This window comes from Mustela putorius, unplaced genomic scaffold (assembly GCF_011764305.1).
Source record: "Mustela putorius furo isolate JIRA1106 unplaced genomic scaffold, ASM1176430v1.1 tig00000870_pilon_pilon_pilon, whole genome shotgun sequence".
Taxonomy (NCBI): Eukaryota; Metazoa; Chordata; class Mammalia; order Carnivora; family Mustelidae; genus Mustela; species Mustela putorius.
In genome coordinates, this window is record NW_025421503.1 from 3,313,016 (window position 1) to 3,328,351 (window position 15,336).

Here is a 15,336-nt window from a genome sequence, read left to right on the forward strand (position 1 = left end):
GCAATAGGTATAGAGGTTGAGAGATGGACAGACACACAGGGGAGCCCATGGGGAACACAAACCCCCACAGCAACTGGCTTGGAGAGGAGTCAAATTTCATCATTTCTCACAACCAACAGGAGATAATTCTACAGTTTTAAAGGTAAGCGGGCTTGGCCGGGGGAGAACTGGAGAGCATTGTGCTGCTTTTGGAGAGAAGGCAGGGCAAACAGTCCATGGACATACAGCATAGAAATGGTGATCTGAAGAGCCCCTGGGCAACAGAATGGGCAGGTTATCTGCTCATCTTGGAGCATATCCTAGAGAGGCAGTGTTCAAAGATTCTCCTCTGTTAATACAGGAACTAGAAGATGGCATTTCCTCTCACAACCCCTCTTTATTAGCACAGAGCCACCTGCTGGAAGTGGCACAGTGCTGACACTGGGGACCTAACTTGCTTACACAGAGCCCTGCACCCCACCTCCCAATGCTCCAGTGGAACCAACCTTCTAAGTCACTAGTGTCAGTCCCAGAAAGGGAGGGCATCTACCCCAGAAAACCAGCCCAAATCCCTGTATACACTACAACTCCTCACCCAGGAGTTCTGAAGGGGCTTGGTTCCAGCAGCACGGCTGAAAGGTCTCATTTCACAAGCAGACCAGAGCACATCTAACTGAAACTCACCATATTCAGAAAAAGGACCAAACATTTTCCACAACAGGCAAAGCAAGCCTCCACTGATGAAAGCATGAAGGATAAAGCAAACACAAAAGCAGAGCACACAAAGCAGACATTGGAGACATTCCCTGAAGTGCCAGGCCCTGGGTATCAGCAGAAACTTCACTGAGGGCACCACAGGACCTCTTCTTTATAAGCTATTACCCTGAAGAACAGGATACACAGTTAACTATCCTAACATATACAAGCAGGCACAGACACTTACACAAAATGAGCAAACAGAGGAATTTGTGCCAAATGAAAGAAAAGGACAAGACTATGTCCGGGGAGTACTGCAAGGCACTACAGGAACTCTTCCTTACAAAGTCACTACTTTCAAGAGCAGAAGATATACCTCACGTTTTTAACACAAAGAAACAGACACAGAGTGGTAGACAAAATGAAGAAACAAAGAAATCTATGCCAAATGAAAGAGCAGGACAAGGCCACAGGCCAAGATATATGCAAAAGAGTAAGTAACATGTCTGATAAAGAATTTAAAGTTGTAGTGCCTGGGTGGCTCAGTAAGTTGGGCATCTGCCTTCAGCTCAGGTTATGATCTCAGGGTTCTGGGATTGAGCCCTAAATGAGGCTCCCTGCTGAGTGGAGAGTCTGCTTCTCCCTCCCCCCACCCATCTTTCCTCCCCGCCGCTCCTGTGGTCTCTCTCTCTCACAAATAAATAAAACCTTAAAAAAAAAAAAAGAATGTAAAGCAATGATCTTAAAGATACTCACTGGGATTGAGAAAAGAATAGAAGACATGAGTGAGACTGAGGAATGTAAGAAATAACAGTGGAGATGAAGAACTCAATAAAAAAATGAAAACAGGCTTGATGGAATGAACAGGAGGCTGGAAGAAGCAGAGCAACAAATCAATGAACTAGAAAACATAGTAATGGTAAGTAATCAAGCTGAAAAAGAGACAGAAAAAATTATGCAAAATGAGAACAGACTTAAGGAACTCAGGGACTCCATCAAACATAAACAATAACATTCACTTTACAAGAGTCACAGAAGGGCACCTGGGTGGCTCAGTGGGTTAAGCCACTGCCTTCAGCTCAGGTCATGATCTCAGGGTCCTGGGATCGAGGCCCAAATCGGGCTCTCTGCTCAGCAGGGAGCCTGCTTCCCTCTCTCTCTATCTCTGCCTGCCTCTCCATCTACTTGTGATTTCTCTCTGTCAAATAAATAAATAAATCTTTAAAAAAAAAAAAGAGTCACAGAAGAAGACAGAAAAAAGGGGGCAGAAAATTCATGTGAAAAATTATAGCTAAAAACTTCTCTAATCTGGGGTAGGAAACAAGTATCTAGATCAAGGAGGTACAGACACCCCCAACAAAAGCAAAAAAAGTAGATCTATACCAGACATAATGTAACTAAATTGGCAAAATACAGAGATCAAAAGATATATTTAAAGCAGCAAGAAAAAGAAAACAGTTAAATACAAGGGAAACCCCATAAAGCTATTTGGGAATTGTTCAGCAGAAACTCTGCAGGCCATTAGAAAGTTTCATGATATACCTGAAATGCTAAATGGGAAAAATCTGAAGCCAAGGATACTCTAGAAGGTTATCATTCAGAATAGGAGAGAGTTTTCAAGACAAACAAAAAACTAAAGGAGTTCATGACCACTAAACCAGCCTTGCAAAGAATTTTAAAGGTGACTCTGAGTGGAAAGGAAAGACCAATACTGACAGTATGAAGGTAGAAAACACAAAAACAGTAAAAATGACTATTTCTGTAAAAAGTCAGTCAAGGAAAACCCAAGAAAGGGATGTAAAAAATGACACCATATATGTAAAATGTAGGGAAAAGAAGAATAAAGACTGGGTTCAAACTAAAATGACCATCAGCTTAATATAGACTGCTACATGAAGATGATGTTACATACAAACCTAATGTAACCACCAATCAAAAACCAGCCAAAGAATAAGGAGAAAGAAATCAAAATATATCACTAAAGAAAACCATCAAACCATGAAGGAGTGAAAGACAAGAAAGGATCAAAGAAAATATCCAGAAACAACCACAAAGTAGTAATAAATTATAATAAATACATATCTATCAATAATTACCTTGAATGCAATGGACTAAACACTCCTATTAAAGGACAGAGGGTGACAGAATGAATAAAAAGATAAGACCCATTTTACACCTAATGACACCTGCAGATTGAAAGTAAGGGGGTGGAGAAGAGAGAGTCAATTATTATATGGTTTCACTTATTTGTGGAGTATAATAAATAGCATGGAGGACATGGGGAGTTAGAGAGGAGAAGGGAGTTGGGGGAAATTGGAAGGGGAGGTGAACCATGAGAGACTATGGACTCTGAAAACCATCTGAGGGTTTTGAAGGGGTGGGGGGTGGGGGGTGGGAGGTCGGGGTATTATATAGGGGAGGTGGGAGGTGGTGGGTATTATATAGGGCACAGATTGCATGCAGCACTGGGTGTGGTGCAAAAATAATGAATACTGTTATGTTGAAAATAAAAAATAAATTTAAAAAAAAGTCATTATGCAAATGGATGTCAAAAGACAGCTAGATCAGTAATACTTATAAGAGACAAACCAGGCTGTAATACAAAGACTGCAATAAGAAACAAAGAAAGACACTATATAATAATGAGGGTATAATCCCACAAGAAGAGAAAATAATTATAAATATTCATATACCCAAATACATAAAATAGTTATTAACAGACAAAGGAATTAATCAATAATAATACAATAAGAGCAGAGGAATTTAACACCTCTTACATAAATGGAGAGATCATCTAAACAGAAAATCAACAAGGCAACAACAGAATGACACACTGGACCAGGTGGACTTAACACACAGAACAGTCTCTGGAATAGATTACATAACAGACCACAAAACAAGCCTCAACAAATTTGAAAAGATGAAGTTACACCAAGCATTTCTTTTAAACACAACATCATAAAACTATATGTCCACCACAGGGAAAAAGATCTTGAAAGACCACAAATACAGGGAGATTAAATAACATGCTACTAAGAAATGAATGGATCAACCAGGAAATAAAAGAAAAAATTAAAAAGTACATGGGAACAAATGTAAATGAAAAAAAAAAGAGCAGTTCAAAACTTTTGGGATGCAGCAAAAGCAATTCTAAGAGGACAGTTTAAAGCAAAGCAGACTACTTCAAAAAGCAAGAAAAATCTCAAGTGAAAATCTAACCTTATAACTAACAAGCTAGAAAAAGAATAAAATATAAAATCGGCAGATGGAAAGGAAATGATAAAGATTAGAGCAGAAATAAATGATAAAGAAACTAAAACAAAATAAAACAATAGAACAGACTAACAAAATGAGGAGCTATTTCTTTGAAAAATTAATAAAACTGATTAGCCACTAGCTAGACATATCAAGAAAAAAACAGAGAAAGGACTGGAATAAATAAAATCACAAATGAGAGAAAAGAAATACCAACCAATACCACAGAAACACAATTACACAGAGAATATCAGGAGAAACTATAAGGCAACAAATTAGATGACCTAGAAGAAATGGATAAATTCTTGGAAACATATAAACTACCAAAACTGAAACAGAAACAAACAGAAAATTGGAACAGAGTGATTACCAGCAACTAAAATTTAATCAGTAATCAAACAATTCCCAAAAAAGAAAAGTGCAGGACCAAATGGCTTCACAGGCAATTTCTACCAAACATTTACTTAAGAGTTAGTGCCTATTCCTCTCACACTATTTCAAAAAATGGAAAAGGAAAACTTCCAGTTCATTCTTTGAGGCCAATATCACCCTGAGACTAAAATCAGATAAGGATACCACAAAAAAAGAAAACTACAGGGCAAAATCTATGATGAACATAGATGCAAAAATCCCCAACAAAATAATAGCAAATTGAATCTAACAATACATTAAAAAAATCATTTACCATGATCAAATGGGATTTATTTGTGGGATGTAAGGTGGTTCAATATTTGAAAATCAACTGAACTGATACATTAGGTCAATAAGAGAAAGAATACAAACCATATAATCATTTCAACAGAGAAAAAGCATTTGACAAAGTACAACATCTGTTCATGATAAAAACCTTCAACAAAGTAGGCATAAAGGAGACATACCTCAAGTTAATAAAAGCCTTATATGTAAAACCCACAGCAAACATCATAATGGTGAAAAACAGAGCTTTTCCCCAAAGATCAGGAATAACACAAGGATGTCCCCTTTCACCACTTATATTCAACACAGTACTACCTAGTCACAGAAATAAGATAACAAAAAGAAATAAAGGGCACCCAAATCTATAAGGAAGAAGTAATACTTTCACTATTTGTAGATGACATGATACTATATATGGAAAACTTGAAAGACTGTACCTAAAACTACTAGAACTGATAAATGAATTCAAGAAAGTTGCAGGATACAAAGTCAGTGTACAGAAATCTGTTGCATTTCTATACACCAATAATGAAGTAGCCAAAAGAGAAGTAAGAAAACGGTCCCAATTACAACTGCACCAAAAACAATGAAATATCTAGGAATAAACTTAACCAAAGACGTGAAAGAGTTATACTCTGAAAGAAATTGAAGACAACACAAACAAATGGAAAGACATGCCATGTTCATGGGTTGGAAGAACAAACATTGTTAAAATGTCTATACTACCCGAAGCATTCTACAGATTCAGTGCAATTCCTATTTTTTTAAAGATTTTATTTACTTTATTTGACAGACAGAGATTACAAGTAGGCAGAGAGGCAGGCAGAGAGAGAGAGGAGGAAGCAGGCTCCCTGCTGAGCTGAGAGCCCAGTGCGGGGCTCGATCCCAGGACTCTGGGATCATGACCTGAGCCAAAGGCAGAGGCTTTAACCCACTGAGCCACCCAGGTGCCCCAGATTCCATGCAATTCCTATCAAAATGCCAACAATATTTTTCATAGAAATAAGAATAATCCTAAAACTTGCAGAGAACCCACGAAAGATCCCAAATAGCCAAAGCAATCCTGAAAAAGACAAATAGAACTGGAGGTATCACAATTCCAGTTTTTAAATTATACTACAAAGCTATAGTAATCAAAACAGTATGGTCCTGGCATAAAAATAGACACATAGATCAATGGAACAGAAGAGCAAACCCAGAAATAAACCCACAATTATATGATGAATTAATCTTCAACAAAGCAGAGAAGAGTATCCAATGGGAAAAAGAGGGTCTCTTCAATAAACGGGGTTGGGAGAAGTACACAGTAACATGCAAAATAATGAAACTGGACCACTTTCTTAAACCATACACAAAACAAATTCAAAATGGATTAGAGACCTAAATATGAGACCTGAAACCATAAACATTCTAGAAGAGAACTCTCTGACACTGGTGGTAGCAACATTTTCCTATATACATTTCCCGAGGCAAGGGAAACAAAAACAAAAATGAACTACTGGGACTTTATCAAAATAAAAAGCTATTGCACGGTGAAGGAACAATCAACAAAACTAAAAGGCAGCTTAAAGAATGGGAGAAGATAATCTGCAGATGACATATCTGATAAAGGGTTAGTATCCAATACGTACAGAATTTACTAAACTCAACACAGCAAACCCAAATAACCCAGTTAAGAAATAGGCAGAAGCCATGAATATACTTTTCCAAAGAAGAAAGAGATGGCCAACACACATGTGAAAAGATGCTCAACATCACTCACCATCATGGAAATGCAAATCAAAACCACAATAAGATATTACCTCACATCTGTTAGAATGGCTAAAATCAACAACACAAGAAAGAATAAGTGTTGACAAGGATGTAGAGAAAAAGGAACCCTCTTGAACTGTTGGTGATGTGTATTGGTGCAGCCACTGTAGAAAACAGTACAGTAGACTCCTCAAAAAGTTAAAAGTAGAACTTCCATGGGACCCAGCAATTACACTACTGGGTATTTACCCAAAGAATACAAAAACACTAATTCAAAGGAATACATGCACCACAGTATTTCTAGCACCATTGTTTTCAATAGCTAAGATATGGAAGCAGCACAAGTGTCCATCAATTGATAAACAGATAAGATGTAGTATATATGCATATACACAATGGAATATTATTCAGTCAGTGAAAGAAATGAAATTATGACAACTGCAACAATATGGATATAGAGACTATAATGCTAAGTGAAATAAGTCAGAGAAAGAAAAATAGCATATGATTTCACACATATATGGAATTTATGAAACAGAATAGACAAGCAAAGGGGAAAGAGAGACAACGTAAGAAATAGACTATTAACTAAAGAGAACAAACTGATGGTTACCAGAAGGGATGTGGGTTGGGGGGATGGGTGAAATATGTGATAGGGGTTAAGGAATATAGTTGCTGTGATGAGCACTAGATGATGTATGGAAATGACAGATCACAATACTGTACAATGGAAACAAATATAACACTGCATATTAATTATCTGGAATTAAAATAAAAAATAAGAAGAAAAGATGAATGGTATAACTTAGATTTTGTTTAATTTGTTGAGACTTCTATTGTGACCCAATATTTGATCTGTAGTGGAGAATGTTCCATGTACACTTGAAAAGAAGATATATTCTGCTGTTTTAAGATGGAATGTTCTGAATACATTGGTTAAATCCACCTGGTCCAGCGTGTCATTCAAAGCCATTGTCTCCATGTTTGTTTTCTGTTTGGATGATCTGTCCATTGAAGTACATACATATGGTGTTTAAGTCTTCTACTATTATCATGTTACTACTGATTAGTTCCTTTATGTTTGTTATTAACTGTTTAATATATTTGGGTGCATAAATACTTAGAACTGTTATATCTTCTTGTTAGAGTGTCCCTTTATTATTATATAATGTCCTTGTCTCTTGTTACAGTCTTGTTTGTCTACGTACTGCTACTCTGGCTTTCTTTTGACATCCCTTTGCTGGATAAATGTTTCTCCATCCCCTCACTTTTTTTTTTATTATAATTTTTTATTTTTTATAAACATATATTTTTATCCCCAGGGGTACAGGTCTGTGAATCACCAGGTTTACACACTTCACAGCACTCACCAAAGCACATACCCTCCCCAATGTCCATAATCCCACCCCCTTCTCCCAAACCCCCTCACTTTTAATCTGCAGTTTCAGTAGAGACCATGGCAGGATCCTGGATTTTTACCCCTCTCCAGCAGTAATGAGACACTGGAGTCTTGTCAGAGGAGGACTAATGGAGAGTCAGGTCTCCCTCCCACCACTGCCTGAGTAATGAAACCATACCCCTCCTCCCATTGTGTCAACAAAGACCAGGTGGGGAGCAGTAACAAGGCAATCCTGTGCTCTCCCTATCCATAATGGAAATCAGTGGAGGCCTACTAGACAGCATACACTATAATCACTCTGCAGTAATGAGCAAGTCCTCCAACTTCCAGGTGACAGCAGAGGGCAAGTTGGGAACTGCCACCTTCCTGGCTAACAAGGTAGCACCATTTTCCCCCATCAGAGCAGTGTCAGAGGAGGCCTGCTAAAACACAGTAAGATCCAAGTCTCACTACAGAATAATTAAAATGCCCAGGTAGCAATCCAAAACTACTCATTATAACAAGAAATAGGAAAACCTCAATTTGAATGAAAAAAGACAATCAACAGATGGCAACAGGACACAGCTGTTGGAGTTAAGTAAGATTTAATGCAGCCATCATAAAAATGCATTAGTGAGCAATTATAAACCTGCTGGAAACAAATGAAACAAGAGACAATCTCTGGAAAGAAAGGGAAAACCTCAGCATATAGGAGATTTAAATGACAACCAAATGGAAATTTTTGAACTGGAAAATACAATAGTTAAATTTTAAAAAGCCCTCAGTGGATGGGTTCAACAGAATGGAATGGACAAAGGGAAGAATCCATGAACCTGAAAGTAGAACCATGGAAATGACACAATATAAAATGAAGAAATTAGCCTACATAAAAATGAACAGAAACACACATCACTTGGGCTCTTCATAAAAATGAACAGAAGCACACAGTTTGGGCTCTTCTTACTCTTTGTACTGGCTTATTATTATTACTACTTTGGCTATACTCCTTTGTATAATCCATTGTCCCCGGCATGATGCATTCTTCTTAATAGGTATAATAAGTATTTTTGAATTAAAAAAATGAACAGAGCCTCAGAGACATGTGGAATAATAGTGAAAGTTCTAATAGCCATGTCACATGAGTCCCAGAAGAGGAGGAGAAAGAAGATAAGCCTGAAAAGTATTCAGAGAAAAAAAAAAGGATGAACATTTCCCGAATTTGGCAAAAAGACATAAACCTGCAAATTCAAGAGGCTGCATAAATATTTAACAGAATAATTCCAAAGAAATCTATGCCAAGGCACATCACATTAAAGCTTTTAAAAATTAAAGACTAAGAAAAATCTTGAAAGCAGCCTGGGGTGGGGGGAACACATTACCTACAGTTGAAAAGCAATTCAAATAGAGTAGATTTCTCATTAGAAACCATGGAGGCCAGAAAGAAGTACAGCTTATCATGGACTACTACTCAGCAATAAACAGGAATGTACTATAGATGCATGCAGCAAGTTGGGTGAACCTTAAGAAAATTTTACTGAGAAAAAAAAAAAACCCTCAAATGATTACTGCTTTAAATAAAAATAAGAAAACGTTTTAAAAAGAAGAAAAAAAATAAAAAAGAAAAACAAAGATTACCTATTATAAGATTCATTCTGGTCAAAATGACAAAATTACTGAGAGAGAAAACAGATTAGTGGTTGCCTGGGATTAGATAGCTGATGTGGGGAGGGAGGGATGTAGCTATGGCTATAAAAAGGCAATACAAGGGATCCTTGTGGTAATGGTCACAGGAATCTATACATGTGATAAAATCATATATGAACATTATAACAATGTCAAACTCTAGGGTTTTGATATTGTGCTACAATTTGGTAAAACAGAACTACTGGAAGAAACTGGGGCGGGCGCCTGGGTGGCTCAGTGGGTTAAGCCGCTGCCTTCGGCTCAGGTCATGATCTCAGGGTCCTGGGATCGAGTCCTGCATCAGGCTCTCTGCTCAGCAGGGAGCCTGCTTCCTCCTCTCTCTCTCTCTGCCTGCCTCTCTGCCTACTTGTGATCTCTCTCTGTCAAATAAATAAATAAAATCTTTAAAAAAAAAAGAAAAGAAACTGGGAGAAGGGTACATGGGAATTCTCTGTACTACCTTTGCAAATACCTATGTATCTATAATTGTAAAATTAAAAAAAAAACTATAAACTTTGAACCAATAATTCCACTCAAAGAAGTTTTAAAAAATAATGAAATTTTACAAGTATTTATTAGATTGGCTTTTTTTATAGGACTATGAAGTATAAATTTTCTCTTAATCTCAACCACATGGGATTAAATAAAAACAATATACCCACAACCACTGAAAATATCATAGACATGCAAAAGATTTTTGTAGTATTAAGCCTTTTTAAAAAGCAGATTATAAAACAATATATAAAACAGTACTGCATATTTATGGAAATATGTATGTATATACATGTAAAAAGCAATATAAAAAATACACACCAAGTGTTCATCATCTATGGGTAGAAGGATTACAGTAATTTTACTTTTCTTTTTTACATCTTTCAAACTGTGAATAGTGAGTATGTATTATTAGACTGGGCATACAAAAATATTTCATACAGAAAAATAAAATAAATTTATAAAAAGAAATTTACAAAATATTCACAAACAAAATAAATGTAATTAAAAAAAACAAAGATGAGTGCAGTTTTATATTTAAGATACTAACACAGGTAAAAAGACATGAAAAAAACTTGTTAAGGTAATAGGGAACAATAATGATAATAATAATGATAAAGATAACCATCATGGTAAACATTTACTTAATTCACAAATCACTGTAAAAGGTAGAAAACCACCAGTGAGCTACTTTTCAAAATGAAATTTAGGATTACAGCAATAAGGGACATGTTTTCTTCACTTTCCCTGCTGGCAACAAGCTCCCAATTCTCTCTGTTTAACCACATTTCTGACATAGTAAGTAATAGTTTTACACTTGCAAACATAGACATGCTTTCATTGACTATGCCAAACCAGATTAGTCTTCTGTTTCTCATAATTCATGTAACAGTTTGAATAAAACTTAACATAAATTTACAGCATTCTAAATAATCTAGTTAATGACATTGTTGTTTCCTTCCTATGAATCTCTATAGTGCACTATTTGTTGGTTCCTCTCATGATACTTTCATATTCTGCCTCTTACAGCTACTTCTTTGTTTCTCTTATCTGTCCCACCAGATGGAGTCCCCTAAGGTCAGGCCTATCTCATACTCATCTTTACCTATCCTGAAATGTCTAGCAGAATACACTGCACACAGTTAATATTATCTTGTTCTATTAGGTGTGCATTAAGATTATGAACATTTCAAATCAGGCATGCAACCCTCTGTTTTTTTGTAATCCCTATAGTACATAGTTTAGGTCTAGGCATAATGATATCCAACGTATCCTTGCTGATTTCTATTTAGTGAAACACCTTTGAGAAATATGTTCTACAAGGCATGGTATCTGACAGTGTTAGAGACAGAAATTTTGATACATATTGGTAAAAGAACATAAAGTGTTACCGAACTTTAGACTCATAAAAAAATAGAGAATTTACATATGGCAGAAGTTCATAAACTGGATTAAGATTTCTGAGGAAAAACAAAGAAGAATAATAGCAGTAAAGAAAATAAATTTTGTGAAAGTATGTTTCTAATAAGCTTAAGTAAAGTTACAGAAAGAACTATAAAGTCACAGAAATTCTTTCACTAGAGGGTTTATAAATTATGCCTATGGAGAACCAGCCACAAAAATGATTAGAGGCAAAGCAATAAAATGACTTACTTTATAAACATAAAATGTGTGAACAAAGAATGTGAATAAAAAATATATGGCAAAACTCTAACCAGAACCCAGACAACTTTATCAGTGGCTGCCCCCTTTTACTTCCTAAACAAACATACAAAACAAATGGATTCTACTGTGCTTACATGTGCCTTTCATGCATGTCATTGTTGAAGGACACAACTCAATGACTCGAACAGCAAAAGTTCCTGGTTCCTCTCCTGGTACTGTCAAAATGGAAATCTAAAAGTGTAAACAAAATATTAGACATAGCTGGTAGATCTCATTTTCATTCTTCTATCATTAGAGTGTAGTTAACTTTCAAATTGAGTTGTCCTTTTTCAAACTCCACTGATGTATGAAAAAATAATTTTTAAGGGTCTAACTTAGAACAGAATTTGAAACATGTAACATGAACATATGTCCAAACATCGAGTATCTGCATTATTTATATACTTATATATAATATATATTACATTCATATAATTCAGAAAATAAATACTTCAAATATCTTTAATATTTAATTCTTCACTTATTTTCAAAGGATTCATTTATGACTTACTATTTCTGCATTATATATACTTCAGTATTTGAAAACAGATATTATATCAATTTTGATTATTCATAATGGCTAAAAGCAGATATAGAGTACTAAAATCTTAAAATGTTACAAATCCCAAAGATAATGAAATAATAGATCAACATATACCAAAATACAGCTGCACTATATACCAAAATGTTTAAAAATGAAGGTCTTCAAATTAATTTAAAGACTCCATTAATAAAATTAGAAACCCAGCATTTACAGTAAAGTTGAAAATTGTTTTTCAGTAATGTTTATTGATATGCAGTATGTGATATGCTATAGGCACTACTAATATATTACATGGCTTTATACTCACAACTTTAAATGACCATCAGTCAATGTTTCTCTATAAAACTAAAAGTTTCAATATTAATTCTCAATAATCTTCAATCTGAGGAAACTATATCCCCTCACATATAAAACACTTGCCAAAAAGTAAAACCCTATTTATACTTTTATTTATGAGCTCTATATTTTGATGGGTGATGTCACACTGATAGCCCAACACAGGAAAGGCCTACAAGTTCTCAAAACAGAAATTCTTTTGATAACCTTGACTATTCTATTACTATCATACTTCTCATAAGTACATTTTTGGGTTTAATATGGCTCAAAAACTGAGTTCCCCATATTCCTCTTGACTTCCTTTTGCTACTGGCTGTCCATGATATAGAATGTTGTACTTTAAAGGGAAGAGCCAAAAAAACATGTATCTAGTTGTACAATACTTATCAAATGATTATGACTAAAAACATGCACATAACTGGAAAGGTATCTTAGGGACTGCACCAACATGGAAATTCAGGCATACCACATTTTATTGCACTTCACTTTACTGCACTCTGCAAATACTATGTACTTTTTTTTTCTCTTACAAATTGAAGGCTTGGGGCGCCTGGGTGGCTCAGTGGGTTAAAGCCTCTGCCTTCAGCTCAGGTCATGATCTCAGGGTTCTGGGATCAAGCCCCCAAGCCCCGCATAGGGCTCTCTGCTCAGCAGGGAGCATGCTTCCCGCACCCACCCCGCCTCTCTGTCTACTTATGATCTCTGTCAAATAAATAAATTTAAAAAATCAAAAAAAATTGAAGGCTTGTAGCAACCTTGCATTGAGCAAGTCTGTTGATTTTTTCCAACAGCATTTTGTTCACTTCATGTCACATTTTGGTTAATTCTCATAATATGACAAACCTTTTCATTATTTATTTGTTATGGTGATCTGGGATCACATATCTTTGATGTTATTATTGTAATTGTTTAGGGGCTCCATGAACTGTGCCCAAATAGAATAGCAAATTTAATTGATAAATGTTTTGTGTGTTCTGACTGTTCCACCAACCAACCATTCCCCAGTCTATACCCTCTCCTGGGGCCTCCCTATTCCCTGAGACACAGTGCTACTGAAATTAGGCAAATTAATAACCCTATAATGGCCTCTAAGTATTCAAAGGAAAGGAGGGTCACACATCTCCCATTCTAAATCAAAAGCTAGAAATAATTAAGCTTAGTGAAAAAGGCACACTGAAAGCCAAGATAGGCCAAAAGCTAGGTCTCTTGTGCCAAACACCCAAGTGGTAAATGCAGAGGGAAAGTTCTTGAAGTAAATTAAAAGTACTACTCCAATGAACGTAAGAATGATAAGAAAGGGAAACTGCCATATTGCTTATATGGAGAGAAGTTTAAGGGGTCTCGATCAAACTAGCTAAAACACTCCCTAAGCCAAAGCCTAATCCAGAGCTAGGCCCTAAATCTTTTTAATTCTATGAAGGCTGAGAGAGGTGGGAAAGTTACAGAAAAGTTTGAAGCTTAGCTAAGGTTGGCTCATTAGGTTTAAGGGAAGAAGCCATTTCCATAAAGGAGTGCAAGCTGACATCCCAAATACTGACACAGAAGCTGCAACAAGTTATCCAGAAAATGTAACTAAGATAATTCATGAATGTGGCTACACTAAAGTACAAATTTTCCAGGTAGATCAAATAATCTTCTATTGGAAGAAGATGTTATCTAGGGCTTTCATAGCTAGAGAAAAGTCAAGACCTGGTTTCAAAGTTTCAAAGGACAGGCTGAGACAGGCTGATTCTCTTGTTAAAGGCTAATGTAGCCTGCAACTTCAAGTTGAAGGCAATGCTCATTTATCATTAAAATAATCCTAGGGCCTTTAAGATTTACTACTCTCCCTGTGCTCTGTAAATGGAACAACAAAGCCTGGATGATAACACACAGTTTACGAGTATTTTAAGGCCACTGTTGAGACCTACTGCTCAGAAAAGATTGCTTTTAAAATATGAATATTTGCTGACAATGAACCTGGTCATCCAAGAGTTCTGATGATGATGTACAAGAATAATGTTCTCATGCCTGCTAACACAACATATTTTCTGCAGATTATGGATCCGGGAGTAATTGTGACTTTGCCATAGATAGTGATTCTTCTGACGGATCTGAGCAAAGTAATCTGAAAACCTTCTAGAAAGGATTCACTATTCTGAATGTCATTGAAACCATTCATGATTCATAGGAAAAGGGCAAAATATCAACATTAATAGGAGTTTGGTGGAAGCTGATTCCAACCCTCATGAATGACGTTGAGGGTTTCAAGATTACAGTGGAGAGCCTCTGGAACAAATAATCCAATCAAGAAATGGGCAGAGGACATAACAGACATTTCTGCAAAGAAGACATCCAGATGGCCAACAGACACATTAAAAAGTGCTCCATATCTCTCGACATCAGGGAAATACAAATCAAAACCACAATGAGATATCACCTCACACCAGTCAGAATGGCTAAAATCAACAAGTCAGGAAATGACAGATGCTGGCGAGGATGCGGAGAAAGGGGAACCCTCCTCCACTGTTGGTGGGAATGCAAGCTGGTGCAGCCACTCTGGAAAACAGCATGGAGGTTCCTCAAAATGTTGGAAATAGAACTGCCCTATGACCCAGCAATTGCACTACTGGGTATTTACCCTAAAGATACAAACGTAGTGATCCAAAGGGGCACGTGCACCCGAATGTTTATAGCAGCAATGTCCACAATAGCCAAACTATGGAAAGAACCTAGATGTCCATCAACAGATGAATGGATCAAGAAGATGTGGTATATATACACAATGGAATACTATGGAGCCATCAAAAGAAATGAAATCTTGCCATTTGCGACAACATGG

The 15,336-nt window shown here is 36.3% G+C and overlaps 1 protein-coding gene across 2 annotated transcripts in view; it reads right to left on the reverse strand.

Moving 5' to 3' along the window:
* CHM (CHM Rab escort protein) overlaps nucleotides 1–15,336 on the reverse strand; it is a 230,206-nt gene that overhangs the window by 53,481 nt on the left and 161,389 nt on the right. For both annotated transcript variants that reach the window (XM_045085590.1, XM_045085589.1), the window contains one exon: nucleotides 11,731–11,827. In XM_045085590.1, the coding sequence (XP_044941525.1) occupies nucleotides 11,731–11,827 (97 nt within the window). The remainder of the gene's footprint in view (nucleotides 1–11,730; nucleotides 11,828–15,336) is intronic.